Source organism: Mytilus californianus, unplaced genomic scaffold (genome assembly GCF_021869535.1).
Source record: "Mytilus californianus isolate M0D057914Y unplaced genomic scaffold, xbMytCali1.0.p SCAF_18, whole genome shotgun sequence".
In the NCBI taxonomy this organism is placed as follows: domain Eukaryota; kingdom Metazoa; phylum Mollusca; class Bivalvia; order Mytilida; family Mytilidae; genus Mytilus; species Mytilus californianus.
In genome coordinates this window covers 4,857,821-4,872,561 of record NW_026262666.1, presented here as the reverse complement: position 1 = coordinate 4,872,561, position 14,741 = coordinate 4,857,821, and the positions used below count along the sequence as shown (strand labels likewise).

The window sequence follows — 14,741 nt, the reverse complement described above, 5'->3', positions numbered from 1 at the left end:
AAGAAAATACGCGCAAGTTCGAACCCTTCATATGCCACTCGTTTTTGAAAGGATAAAATATCGTAAGTTAAAAGTTTAAAGTTATGATATAAGTTAATTCTTCTACAATTACTAACGCCCATAGACTACTCAACTCTCAACACATAACCACAGTATCATAACGCTAATAAAAACCAAACTAAAGTTTCAAATTGAATAACCACACGACAGTACCATGTGTTGATTTTAATTGCACATTATGATACATAATATCATGTCGACAAAACATAGTCTGCTCAGTAATTTTAGAATACTTCTGAAATCAAAACATTAAATATAGCATAAAATAAATTCACACAAGCAAGATAAAAATGTTAACGGTGAAACACGTCTATTCGAGTTGGCCCTGTCGTGCTGAACAATTATATCCCATGAAACGCGGGAAAACGAATAATGGTTTATGGGCAGACAGCTAGAAGAAATTAATTTCAATCTAATTCAGTTCCTTCAAACGATTGAAATTACATTTATTCTACAATAAGACGTGTTACGAAATGATATATACTCGACGCTGAGGTTGACAAATTAGACTTTAAATGTGGGTATCGTATCAAAACACAAAAGTGAAATCACGATTTAAATAACCTGTGTACCAATTGAATCTGGAGTTTATACTGCGTCTCTGATTGCATAGTACTGATGTCCACGTATATTTGTTCTTTATAACTGACTTCCCTTTAATCTCTTTATGATGGACATTTCATTACATATGGAACAAAAAGTCCATAACAATAATTCCTTGAGGGATAAACAAGATGAATCCATAACATTTATCTCATTTGGAACACTGAAGGAGGCAAGAGTATTGCAGAAAGAATATAAAATTCAGAAGAAAAAAGAGAAAGAAAACCGAGAAAAAGAATTAATAGATGAGAGAAACGACCCCTTCAACCGCCCGCTCCACCATCAACCCTTCTAAATTAAATCAATATTTACTTGCTACTAGTATTTTTTATTTTTTGAGTTTTCGAAATCATCAGCGACTGACCATTTAATTTAAAGGGATGTTTACCCGAGGTCTGATCTTATTGCCGTGTTACAAAAAAATTCTACCATTTGATTTTTTATGGGGGGAAAGAGAGGGGGTGGCTAGGATGAAATTTAAAGAAAAAGGCAGGACAGGAGTTTTGAGTACAAAAAATAGGCAGGATGAGACACTTTGTAAAAACAAAAGGCAGGATGACAATTTATGTTAAAAATGTCAGGATAAACTAATAAAAAAAGGCAGGACCGAATAGAGTGAAAAATAAAAAAAAACAGGACAGAGATTACAACTAAAAATTATGCAGGACAGAACTTTTTATCTTAAAACTTAAATCGAGTTCAAAGGTTAGTTGAACGTTGTGGATTTTGACAAATGCTATAACTTCATACTGATATATGATGAAGCCATTTGTATTTGATTGTGAAACATACAACTCGAAAAGTATCAACTGGATATGACATTTAGTTAACCTCAACAAGTGCCTTTTTAAAGTAATATTAAAACTTCATAGAAACCATACATTTTTGGGATAAGTATTCAGGTACGTATCATGTTAAACCGGAAGACTTACTTTTTTAAACCAGAAGTATCAAATTGTTTTTCTTCTTTTAATCAAAGCACAATGAAACCATTTATTTTTCGAAATCAGTGTACACAGAAGTTATTTTGAGTTAACCAAAAGTGGATTATTATCTGCGCATTAAGAAAATACAGTATTAATCGGCAATTGTTTATCATACACTCCATTTTATATAAATAGATAAACAGATATTTGTTTGGAATCAGTGTCAACTTTCTTTTGTCACTAGACATGCAAGAAGCACTCTTTATCTTAAATTGTTTAAATGATCATTGTTCAACTATCGTACAATTTCAATAATTATATTTCAGAATTTACAATACTTTGAAATTGATTTGATTTCGTAATTATACACTTTTGAAGAATACACTGGGAATATAAATTGTGTTTAATTGTGATGAATTATGCATTGTCGTTAAACTTGTTAACCTATGACCCCTTAAGATAAAAATAATAATGTTTCCATTCAAATGTTACCTTGAACATTTACTGTCACTTGTTTTCGTACGTTCCCAGCGACTACAAGGTATTGACCAGCATCACTCATTTTAGCTTGTTGAACTGTCATACAGTGGTGCATTCCGTCGTTTTCAATTGATATATTCTCTTTCTGTTTGATCTTTGCATCATCTTTAGACCATTCAACATTTATATCTTCTGAATACACTGAGCATTTCAATTGGAACATTTCACCTTCGATACATTTTATGGGGTTGAATTGCGATATAAACATTGCTGAAACAGGACATATTTTCATTGATAACATTTAATATTATTATTAATAAAATAACATATTAAAACGACATATCTACAGGTAGATGTAAACTGGTACAACGAAACATCAATACTATAAAACAACAACAAAAAGTTAAATAACAAAAATACCGAACTCCGAGGAAAATTCAGTAGTAGAGAATTAATAAGAAGTAGTGGATTCGTAAACGATAACCAACGAGCGTTTTTAGTCGCAAGTTGATTATCGTTTCCGAATCCACTACTTCTTATCAATTCTCTAGCTTAACCCATTTCTAGTGAAACGACTGTCTGTTTTACGTTCTGACAATGAATCAATGGGATTTCATAAAAATAATTTCGTATTTTGTGTTTTTTAATTCTGTAATAGCTGCAAATGATTATATTCACACGGTTCATATCTATATTTAAGTTAACATAAGTTTAATATAACTATAATGGGTCGTTAGCTCCCCTTTTTAATACTAGATTTCATATTTGTATATAAATATTTCATTTAATGTTTAATCATTACAAATTATTAAAAATATATAGATTTTGGTATTTATTCAAAAAGACAAATATTAATATACAGAATTTATGTATCTTTTTTTGAAAAGTTAAAAAAATTTAATAACCAAAATTTAGAAACTTTTAAAATTTACATATATAGTATTTAGCAATCTGTGATTGTTTACAGCTGATTAAGGATTGGCTACAATTTAGCCGTACAAAGTCATGTAGATAAATTAAGCGTAGTTGCCACAATACTAACAGGTAATGATGCTCGAGCCGATGTTGCTTTCCGAAACAAATAACATTATTTGCATGAGGTCTTATTTGAACAATTATACATGAATTTTGTTTAAACTGTTTCCCTTTCATTAAGTTTAGATTATTTAAGCGTTATTACATTTGGCATCCATTGTCAACCAGTCAATAAACTAGTATTATTTGTGGTGCGCATTCTCAATCCCCAGCAGAATTGCTCTTGCTACTGATGTACAATGTATAATTATGTCAATTTTTTAGTTTTACATTCAAGCTTTTCATAACCGTGATCGTCTAGTCGTGGTACCGAAAGACATAACTGTGGTATTAACAATGTCAAGTTTAAACCTTGTATCCGGAATGAAATTTTTTTCATTGTAATTTTTTCTTGACAAAATATTGTTTTAATCTTAGAGGTATTATATATTTCATTTTCATATAAAAGCGATGATTTTGTTTCTGGTTTTACAGTCAAAGAAGTAGTTTTACGGTCATATCTTATGTGTCACACTTTATTCAAATTAGAGTCCGTTCAATGTTGACGTGATGTATATGTGGACTATTTATAATCATACAAAGAAAAAAATATTGAGAGCATGATATCATTATAAGACTAAAACCATAAGTAAGCATTTAATATGATGAAAAGAAAAGTCCTTGTACGTTAAAAGTCACAAGTGTAATGGGCATATGAATGTTTATTTTTATCAAAGAATTGTACTAATATATACAGTTCCTTGATTCTATAGTGTTAAGAACTAGTGTGTAATAGCCACAATCGTATAAAGAATCATCAGTTCGTTATAACGATGTTGACAATCGACCAATGTTCAAACCTAAAATCAGGAGTAAACTTTTTTTTTATGATGTTAAAGAAAAATGTTTTATTTATTTTTCTCTAGTATTCATTTTATATTTCCATACTGCTATATAACTATACTCAAGAACGTTCAAATGAAGAACATAATCTTCCTTAAAAAAATAACGCACAAAATAAAACAATTTAAATAAATTTGAAAAGAACATGAACAAATCCAGACATAATATATATATTTTATTAAATAACAAAAGCGAATTATCTATGAGACAAAAAAACAGTTTTTGACATGTATTGACAGTTATGCGCTTTAAGAGTGTTATTTAAATAGTTATTAATGTCAGCACTCGTTGTATAGTGGTATCATGTTTAGACTGGAGACTCTACTGATTATGAAGAAAATACGCGCAAGTTCGAACCCTTCATATGCCACTCGTTTTTGAAAGGATAAAATATCGTAAGTTAAAAGTTTAAAGTTATGATATAAGTTAATTCTTCTACAATTACTAACGCCCATAGACTACTCAACTCTCAACACATAACCACAGTATCATAACGCTAATAAAAACCAAACTAAAGTTTCAAATTGAATAACCACACGACAGTACCATGTGTTGATTTTAATTGCACATTATGATACATAATATCATGTCGACAAAACATAGTCTGCTCAGTAATTTTAGAATACTTCTGAAATCAAAACATTAAATATAGCATAAAATAAATTCACACAAGCAAGATAAAAATGTTAACGGTGAAACACGTCTATTCGAGTTGGCCCTGTCGTGCTGAACAATTATATCCCATGAAACGCGGGAAAACGAATAATGGTTTATGGGCAGACAGCTAGAAGAAATTAATTTCAATCTAATTCAGTTCCTTCAAACGATTGAAATTACATTTATTCTACAATAAGACGTGTTACGAAATGATATATACTCGACGCTGAGGTTGACAAATTAGACTTTAAATGTGGGTATCGTATCAAAACACAAAAGTGAAATCACGATTTAAATAACCTGTGTACCAATTGAATCTGGAGTTTATACTGCGTCTCTGATTGCATAGTACTGATGTCCACGTATATTTGTTCTTTATAACTGACTTCCCTTTAATCTCTTTATGATGGACATTTCATTACATATGGAACAAAAAGTCCATAACAATAATTCCTTGAGGGATAAACAAGATGAATCCATAACATTTATCTCATTTGGAACACTGAAGGAGGCAAGAGTATTGCAGAAAGAATATAAAATTCAGAAGAAAAAAGAGAAAGAAAACCGAGAAAAAGAATTAATAGATGAGAGAAACGACCCCTTCAACCGCCCGCTCCACCATCAACCCTTCTAAATTAAATCAATATTTACTTTCTACTAGTATTTTTTATTTTTTGAGTTTTCGAAATCATCAGCGACTGACCATTTAATTTAAAGGGATGTTTACCCGAGGTCTGATCTTATTGCCGTGTTACAAAAAAATTCTACCATTTGATTTTTTATGGGGGAAAAAGAGGGGGTGGCTAGGATGAAATTTAAAGAAAAAGGCAGGAGAGGAGTTTTGAGTACAAAAAATAGGCAGGATGAGACAATTTGTAAAAACAAAAGGCAGGATGACAATTTATGTTAAAAAAGTCAGGATAAACTAATAAAAAAAGGCAGGACCGAATAGAGTGAAAAATTAAAAAAAAACAGGACAGAGATTACAACTAAAAATTATGCAGGACAGAACTTTTTATCTTAAAACTTAAATCGAGTTCAAAGGTTAGTTGAACGTTGTGGATTTTGACAAATGCTATAACTTCATACTGATATATGATGAAGCCATTTGTATTTGATTGTGAAACATACAACTCGAAAAGTATCAACTGGATATGACATTTAGTTAACCTCAACAAGTGCCTTTTTAAAGTAATATTAAAACTTCATAGAAACCATACATTTTTGGGATAAGTATTCAGGTACGTATCATGTTAAACCGGAAGACTTACTTTTTTAAACCAGAAGTATCAAATTGTTTTTCTTCTTTTAATCAAAGCACAATGAAACCATTTATTTTTCGAAATCAGTGTACACAGAAGTTATTTTGAGTTAACCAAAAGTGGATTATTTTCTGCGCATTAAGAAAATACAGTATTAATCGGCAATTGTTTATCATACACTCCATTTTATATAAATAGATAAACAGATATTTGTTTGGAATCAGTGTCAACTTTCTTTTGTCACTAGACATGCAAGAAGCACTCTTTATCTTAAATTGTTTAAATGATCATTGTTCAACTATCGTACAATTTCAATAATAATATTTCAGAATTTACAATACTTTGAAATTGATTTGATTTCGTAATTATACACTTTTGAAGAATACATTGGGAATATAAATTGTGTTTATTTGTGATGAATTATGCATTGTCGTTAAACTTGTTAACCTATGACACCTTAAGATAACAATAATAATGTTTCCATTCAAATGTTACCTTGAACATTTACTGTCACTTGTTTTCGTACGTTCCCAGCGACTACAAGGTATTGACCAGCATCACTCAATTTAGCTTGTTGAACTGTCATACAGTGGTGCATTCCGTCGTTTTCAATTGATATATTCTCTTTCTGTTTGATCTTTGCATCATCTTTAGACCATTCAACATTTATATCTTCTGAATACACTGAGCATTTCAATTGGAACATTTCACCTTCGATACATTTTATGGGGTTGAATTGCGATGTAAACATTGCTGAAACAGGACATATTTTCATTGATAACATTTAATATTATTATTAATAAAATAACATATTAAAACGACATATCTACAGGTAGATGTAAACTGGTACAACGAAACATCAATACTATAAAACAACAACAAAAAGTTAAATAACAAAAATACCGAACTCCGAGGAAAATTCAGTAGTAGAAAATTAATAAGAAGTAGTGGATTCGTAAACGATAACCAACGAGCGTTTTTAGTCGCAAGTTGATTATCGTTTCCGAATCCACTTCTTCTTATCAATTCTCTAGCTTAACCCATTTCTAGTAAAACGACTGTCTGTTTTACGTTCTGACAATGAATCAATGGGATTTCATAAAAATAATTTCGTATTTTGTGTTTTTTAATTCTGTAATAGCTGCAAATGATTATATTCACACGGTTCATATCTATATTTAAGTTAACATAAGTTTAATATAACTATAATGGGTCGTTAGCTCCCCTTTTTAATACTAGATTTCATATTTGTATATAAATATTTCATTTAATGTTTAATCATTACAAATTATTAAAAATATATAGATTTTGGTATTTATTCAAAAAGACAATTATTAATATACAGAATTTTTGTATCTTTTTTTGAAAAGTTAAAAAAATTTAATAACCAAAATTTAGAAACTTTTAAAATTTACATATATAGTATTTAGCAATCTGTGATTGTTTACAGCTGATTAAGGATTGGCTACAATTTAGCCGTACAAAATCATGTAGATAAATTAAGCGTAGTTGCCACAATACTAACAGGTAATGATGCTCGAGCCGATGTTGCTTTCCGAAACAAATAAAATTATTTGCATGAGGTCTTATTTGAACAATTATACATGAATTTTGTTTAAACTGTTTCCCTTTCATTAAGTTTAGATTATTTAAGCGTTATTACATTTGGCATCCATTGTCAACCAGTCAATAAACTAGTATTATTTGTGGTGCGCATTCTCAATCCCCAGCAGAATTGCTCTTGCTACTGATGTACAATGTATAATTATGTCAATTTTTTAGTTTTACATTCAAGCTTTTCATAACCGTGATCGTCTAGTCGTGGTACCGAACGACATAACTGTGGTATTAACAATGTCAAGTTTAAACCTTGTATCCGGAATGAAATTTTTTTCATTGTAATTTTTTCTTGACAAAATATTGTTTTAATCTTAGAGGTATTATATATTTCATTTTCATATAAAAGCGATGATTTTGTTTCTGGTTTTACAGTCAAAGAAGTAGTTTTACGGTCATATCTTATGTGTCACACTTTATTCAAATTAGAGTCCGTTCAATGTTGACGTGATGTATATGTGGACTATTTATAATCATACAAAGAAAAAAATATTGAGAGCATGATATCATTATAAGACTAAAACCATAAGTAAGCATTTAATATGATGAAAAGAAAAGTCCTTGTACGTTAAAAGTCACAAGTGTAATGGGCATATGAATGTTTATTTTTATCAAAGAATTGTACTAATATATACAGTTCCTTGATTCTATAGTGTTAAGAACTAGTGTGTAATAGCCACAATCGTATAAAGAATCATCAGTTCGTTATAACGATGTTGACAATCGACCAATGTTCAAACCTAAAATCAGGAGTAAACTTTTTTTTTATGATGTTAAAGAAAAATGTTTTATTTATTTTTCTCTAGTATTCATTTTATATTTCCATACTGCTATATAACTATACTCAAGAACGTTCAAATGAAGAACATAATCTTCCTTAAAAAAATAACGCACAAAATAAAACAATTTAAATAAATTTGAAAAGAACATGAACAAATCCAGACATAATATATATATTTTATTAAATAACAAAAGCGAATTATCTATGAGACAAAAAAACAGTTTTCGACATGTATTGACAGTTATGCGCTTTAAGAGTGTTATTTAAATAGTTATTAATGTCAGCACTCGTTGTATAGTGGTATCATGCATAGACTGGAGACTCTACTGATTATGAAGAAAATACGCGCAAGTTCGAACCCTTCATATGCCACTCGTTTTTGAAAGGATAAAATATCGTAAGTTAAAAGTTTAAAGTTATGATATAAGTTAATTCTTCTACAATTACTAACGCCCATAGACTACTCAACTCTCAACACATAACCACAGTATCATAACGCTAATAAAAACCAAACTAAAGTTTCAAATTGAATAACCACACGACAGTACCATGTGTTGATTTTAATTGCACATTATGATACATAATATCATGTCGACAAAACATAGTCTGCTCAGTAATTTTAGAATACTTCTGAAATCAAAACATTAAATATAGCATAAAATAAATTCACACAAGCAAGATAAAAATGTTAACGGTGAAACACGTCTATTCGAGTTGGCCCTGTCGTGCTGAATAATTATATCCCATGAAACGCGGGAAAACGAATAATGGTTTATGGGCAGACAGCTAGAAGAAATTAATTTCAATCTAATTCAGTTCCTTCAAACGATTGAAATTACATTTATTCTACAATAAGACGTGTTACGAAATGATATATACTCGACGCTGAGGTTGACAAATTAGACTTTAAATGTGGGTATCGTATCAAAACACAAAAGTGAAATCACGATTTAAATAACCTGTGTACCAATTGAATCTGGAGTTTATACTGCGTCTCTGATTGCATAGTACTGATGTCCACGTATATTTGTTCTTTATAACTGACTTCCCTTTAATCTCTTTATGATGGACATTTCATTACATATGGAACAAAAAGTCCATAACAATAATTCCTTGAGGGATAAACAAGATGAATCCATAACATTTATCTCATTTGGAACACTGAAGGAGGCAAGAGTATTGCAGAAAGAATATAAAATTCAGAAGAAAAAAGAGAAAGAAAACCGAGAAAAAGAATTAATAGATGAGAGAAACGACCCTTTCAACCGCCCGCTCCATCATCAACCCTTCTAAATTAAATCAATATTTACTTTCTACTAGTATTTTTTATTTTTTGAGTTTTCGAAATCATCAGCGACTGACCATTTAATTTAAAGGGATGTTTACCCGAGGTCTAATCTTATTGCCGTGTTACAAAAAAATTCTACCATTTGATTTTTTATGGGGGGAAAGAGAGGGGGTGGCTAGGATGAAATTTAAAGAAAAAGGCAGGACAGGAGTTTTGAGTACAAAAAATAGGCAGGATGAGACACTTTGTAAAAACAAAAGGCAGGATGACAATTTATGTTAAAAAAGTCAGGATAAACTAATAAAAAAAAGGCAGGACCGAATAGAGTGAAAAATAAAAAAAAAAACAGGACAGAGATTACAACTAAAAATTATGCAGGACAGAACTTTTTATCTTAAAACTTAAATCGAGTTCAAAGGTTAGTTGAACGTTGTGGATTTTGACAAATGCTATAACTTCATACTGATATATGATGAAGCCATTTGTATTTGATTGTGAAACATACAACTCGAAAAGTATCAACTGGATATGACATTTAGTTAACCTCAACAAGTGCCTTTTTAAAGTAATATTAAAACTTCATAGAAACCATACATTTTTGGGATAAGTATTCAGGTACGTATCATGTTAAACCGGAAGACTTACTTTTTTAAACCAGAAGTATCAAATTGTTTTTCTTCTTTTAATCAAAGCACAATGAAACCATTTATTTTTCGAAATCAGTGTACACAGAAGTTATTTTGAGTTAACCAAAAGTGGATTATTTTCTGCGCATTAAGAAAATACAGTATTAATCGGCAATTGTTTATCATACACTCCATTTTATATAAATAGATAAACAGATATTTGTTTGGAATCAGTGTCAACTTTCTTTTGTCACTAGACATGCAAGAAGCACTCTTTATCTTAAATTGTTTAAATGATCATTGTTCAACTATCGTACAATTTCAATAATAATATTTCAGAATTTACAATACTTTGAAATTGATTTGATTTCGTAATTATACACTTTTGAAGAATACATTGGGAATATAAATTGTGTTTAATTGTGATGAATTATGCATTGTCGTTAAACTTGTTAACCTATGACACCTTAAGATAAAAATAATAATGTTTCCATTCAAATGTTACCTTGAACATTTACTGTCACTTGTTTTCGTACGTTCCCAGCGACTACAAGGTATTGACCAGCATCACTCAATTTAGCTTGTTGAACTGTCATACAGTGGTGCATTCCGTCGTTTTCAATTGATATATTCTCTTTCTGTTTGATCTTTGCATCATCTTTAGACCATTCAACATTTATATCTTCTGAATACACTGAGCATTTCAATTGGAACATTTCACCTTCGATACATTTTATGGGGTTGAATTGCGATGTAAACATTGCTGAAACAAGACATATTTTCATTGATAACATTTAATATTATTATTAATAAAATAACATATTAAAACGACATATCTACAGGTAGATGTAAACTGGTACAACGAAACATCAATACTATAAAACAACAACAAAAAGTTAAATAACAAAAATACCGAACTCCGAGGAAAATTCAGTAGTAGAGAATTAATAAGAAGTAGTGGATTCGTAAACGATAACCAACGAGCGTTTTTAGTCGCAAGTTGATTATCGTTTCCGAATCCACTACTTCTTATCAATTCTCTAGCTTAACCCATTTCTAGTAAAACGACTGTCTGTTTTACGTTCTGACAATGAATCAATGGGATTTCATAAAAATAATTTCGTATTTTGTGTTTTTTAATTCTGTAATAGCTGCAAATGATTATATTCACACGGTTCATATCTATATTTAAGTTAACATAGGTTTAATATAACTATAATGGGTCGCTAGCTCCCCTTTTTAATACTAGATTTCATATTTGTATATAAATATTTCATTTAATGTTTAATCATTACAAATTATTAAAAATATATAGATTTTGGTATTTATTCAAAAAGACAAATATTAATATACAGAATTTATGTATCTTTTTTTGAAAAGTTAAAAAAATTTAATAACTAAAATTTAGAAACTTTTAAAATTTACATATATAGTATTTAGCAATCTGTGATTGTTTACAGCTGATTAAGGATTGGCTACAATTTAGCCGTACAAAGTCATGTACATAAATTAAGCGTAGTTGCCACAATACTAACAGGTAATGATGCTCGAGCCGATGTTGCTTTCCGAAACAAATAAAATTATTTGCATGAGGTCTTATTTGAACAATTATACATGAATTTTGTTTAAACTGTTTCCCTTTCATTGAGTTTAGATTATTTAAGCGTTATTACATTTGGCATCCATTGTCAACCAGTCAATAAACTAGTATTATTTGTGGTGCGCATTCTCAATCCCCAGCAGAATTGCTCTTGCTACTGATGTACAATGTATAATTATGTCAATTTTTTAGTTTTACATTCAAGCTTTTCATAACCGTGATCGTCTAGTCGTGGTACCGAAAGACATAACTGTGGTATTAACAATGTCAAGTTTAAACCTTGTATCCGGAATGAAATTTTTTTCATTGTAATTTTTTCTTGACAAAATATTGTTTTAATCTTAGAAGTATTATATATTTCATTTTCATATAAAAGCGATGATTTTGTTTCTGGTTTTACAGTCAAAGAAGTAGTTTTACGGTCATATCTTATGTGTCACACTTTATTCAAATTAGAGGTCCGTTCAATGTTGACGTGATGTATATGTGGACTATTTATAATCATACAAAGAAAAAAATATTGAGAGCATGATATCATTATAAGACTAAAACCATAAGTAAGCATTTAATATGATGAAAAGAAAAGTCCTTGTACGTTAAAAGTCACAAGTGTAATGGGCATATGAATGTTTATTTTTATCAAAGAATTGTACTAATATATACAGTTCCTTGATTCTATAGTGTTAAGAACTAGTGTGTAATAGCCACAATCGTATAAAGAATCATCAGTTCGTTATAACGATGTTGACAATCGACCAATGTTCAAACCTAAAATCAAGAGTAAACTTTTTTTTTATGATGTTAAAGAAAAATGTTTTATTTATTTTTCTCTAGTATTCATTTTATATTTCCATACTGCTATATAACTATACTCAAGAACGTTCAAATGAAGAACATAATCTTCCTTAAAAAAATAACGCACAAAATAAAACAATTTAAATAAATTTGAAAAGAACATGAACAAATCCAGACATAATATATATATTTTATTAAATAACAAAAGCGAATTATCTATGAGACAAAAAAACAGTTTTTGACATGTATTGACAGTTATGCGCTTTAAGAGTGTTATTTAAATAGTTATTAATGTCAGCACTCGTTGTATAGTGGTATCATGCATAGACTGGAGACTCTACTGATTATGAAGAAAATACGCGCAAGTTCGAACCCTTCATATGCCACTCGTTTTTGAAAGGATAAAATATCGTAATTTAAAAGTTTAAAGTTATGATATAAGTTAATTCTTCTACAATTACTAACGCCCATAGACTACTCAACTCTCAACACATAACCACAGTATCATAACGCTAATAAAAACCAAACTAAAGTTTCAAATTGAATAACCACACGACAGTACCATGTGTTGATTTTAATTGCACATTATGATACATAATATCATGTCGACAAAACATAGTCTGCTCAGTAATTTTAGAATACTTCTGAAATCAAAACATTAAATATAGCATAAAATAAATTCACACAAGCAAGATAAAAATGTTAACGGTGAAACACGTCTATTCGAGTTGGCCCTGTCGTGCTGAATAATTATATCCCATGAAACGCGGGAAAACGAATAATGGTTTATGGGCAGACAGCTAGAAGACATTAATTTCAATCTAATTCAGTTCCTTCAAACGATTGAAATTACATTTATTCTACAATAAGACGTGTTACGAAATGATATATACTCGACGCTGAGGTTGACAAATTAGACTTTAAATGTGGGTATCGTATCAAAACACAAAAGTGAAATCACGATTTAAATAACCTGTGTACCAATTGAATCTGGAGTTTATACTGCGTCTCTGATTGCATAGTACTGATGTCCACGTATATTTGTTCTTTATAACTGACTTCCCTTTAATCTCTTTATGATGGACATTTCATTACATATGGAACAAAAAGTCCATAACAATAATTCCTTGAGGGATAAACAAGATGAATCCATAACATTTATCTCATTTGGAACACTGAAGGAGGCAAGAGTATTGCAGAAAGAATATAAAATTCAGAAGAAAAAAGAGAAAGAAAACCGAGAAAAAGAATTAATAGATGAGAGAAACGACCCCTTCAACCGCCCGCTCCACCATCAACCCTTCTAAATTAAATTAAATCAATATTTACTTGCTACTAGTATTTTTTTATTTTTTGAGTTTTCGAAATCATCAGCGACTGACCATTTAATTTTAAAGGGATGTTTACCCGAGGTCTGATCTTATTGCCGTGTTACAAAAAAATTCTACCATTTGATTTTTTATGGGGGGAAAGAGAGGGGGTGGCTAGGATGAAATTTAAAGAAAAAGGCAGGACAGGAGTTTTGAGTACAAAAAATAGGCAGGATGAGACACTTTGTAAAAACAAAAGGCAGGATGACAATTTATGTTAAAAAAGTCAGGATAAACTAATAAAAAAAAGGCAGGACCGAATAGAGTGAAAAATAAAAAAAAAAACAGGACAGAGATTACAACTAAAAATTATGCAGGACAGAACTTTTTATCTTAAAACTTAAATCGAGTTCAAAGGTTAGTTGAACGTTGTGGATTTTGACAAATGCTATAACTTCATACTGATATATGATGAAGCCATTTGTATTTGATTGTGCTAGGATGAAATTTGAAAAAAAGGCAGGACAGGAGTTTTGAGTAAAAAAAGGCAGGATGAGCAACTTCGCCAAAAAAAGGCAGGATGACAATTTATGTTAAAAAAGTCAGGATAAACTAATAAAAAAAAGGCAGGACCGAATAGAGTGAAAAATAAAAAAAAACAGGACAGAGATTACAACTAAAAATTATGCAGGACAGAACTTTTTATCCTAGCCCCCCCCCCCCCCCCCCCCCTTCCAAAAATAAAAAAAACAACATCACAATCATTTACAGAACACACACAGAACCTCGGGCACGGTTGTATTCCAGATACCGTCATTG

General features: G+C 30.2%; 1 protein-coding gene across 1 annotated transcript in view; it reads right to left on the bottom strand.

Moving 5' to 3' along the window:
* Positions 1 to 14,741, bottom strand: part of LOC127726788 (uncharacterized) — an 85,925-nt gene that overhangs the window by 22,532 nt on the left and 48,652 nt on the right. The window contains exons 14-15 of the mRNA XM_052234243.1: positions 10,723 to 10,980; positions 6,401 to 6,658 (exon numbers count right to left, since the gene is read on the bottom strand). Of these exons, the coding sequence (XP_052090203.1) occupies positions 6,401 to 6,658; positions 10,723 to 10,980 (516 nt within the window). The remainder of the gene's footprint in view (positions 1 to 6,400; positions 6,659 to 10,722; positions 10,981 to 14,741) is intronic.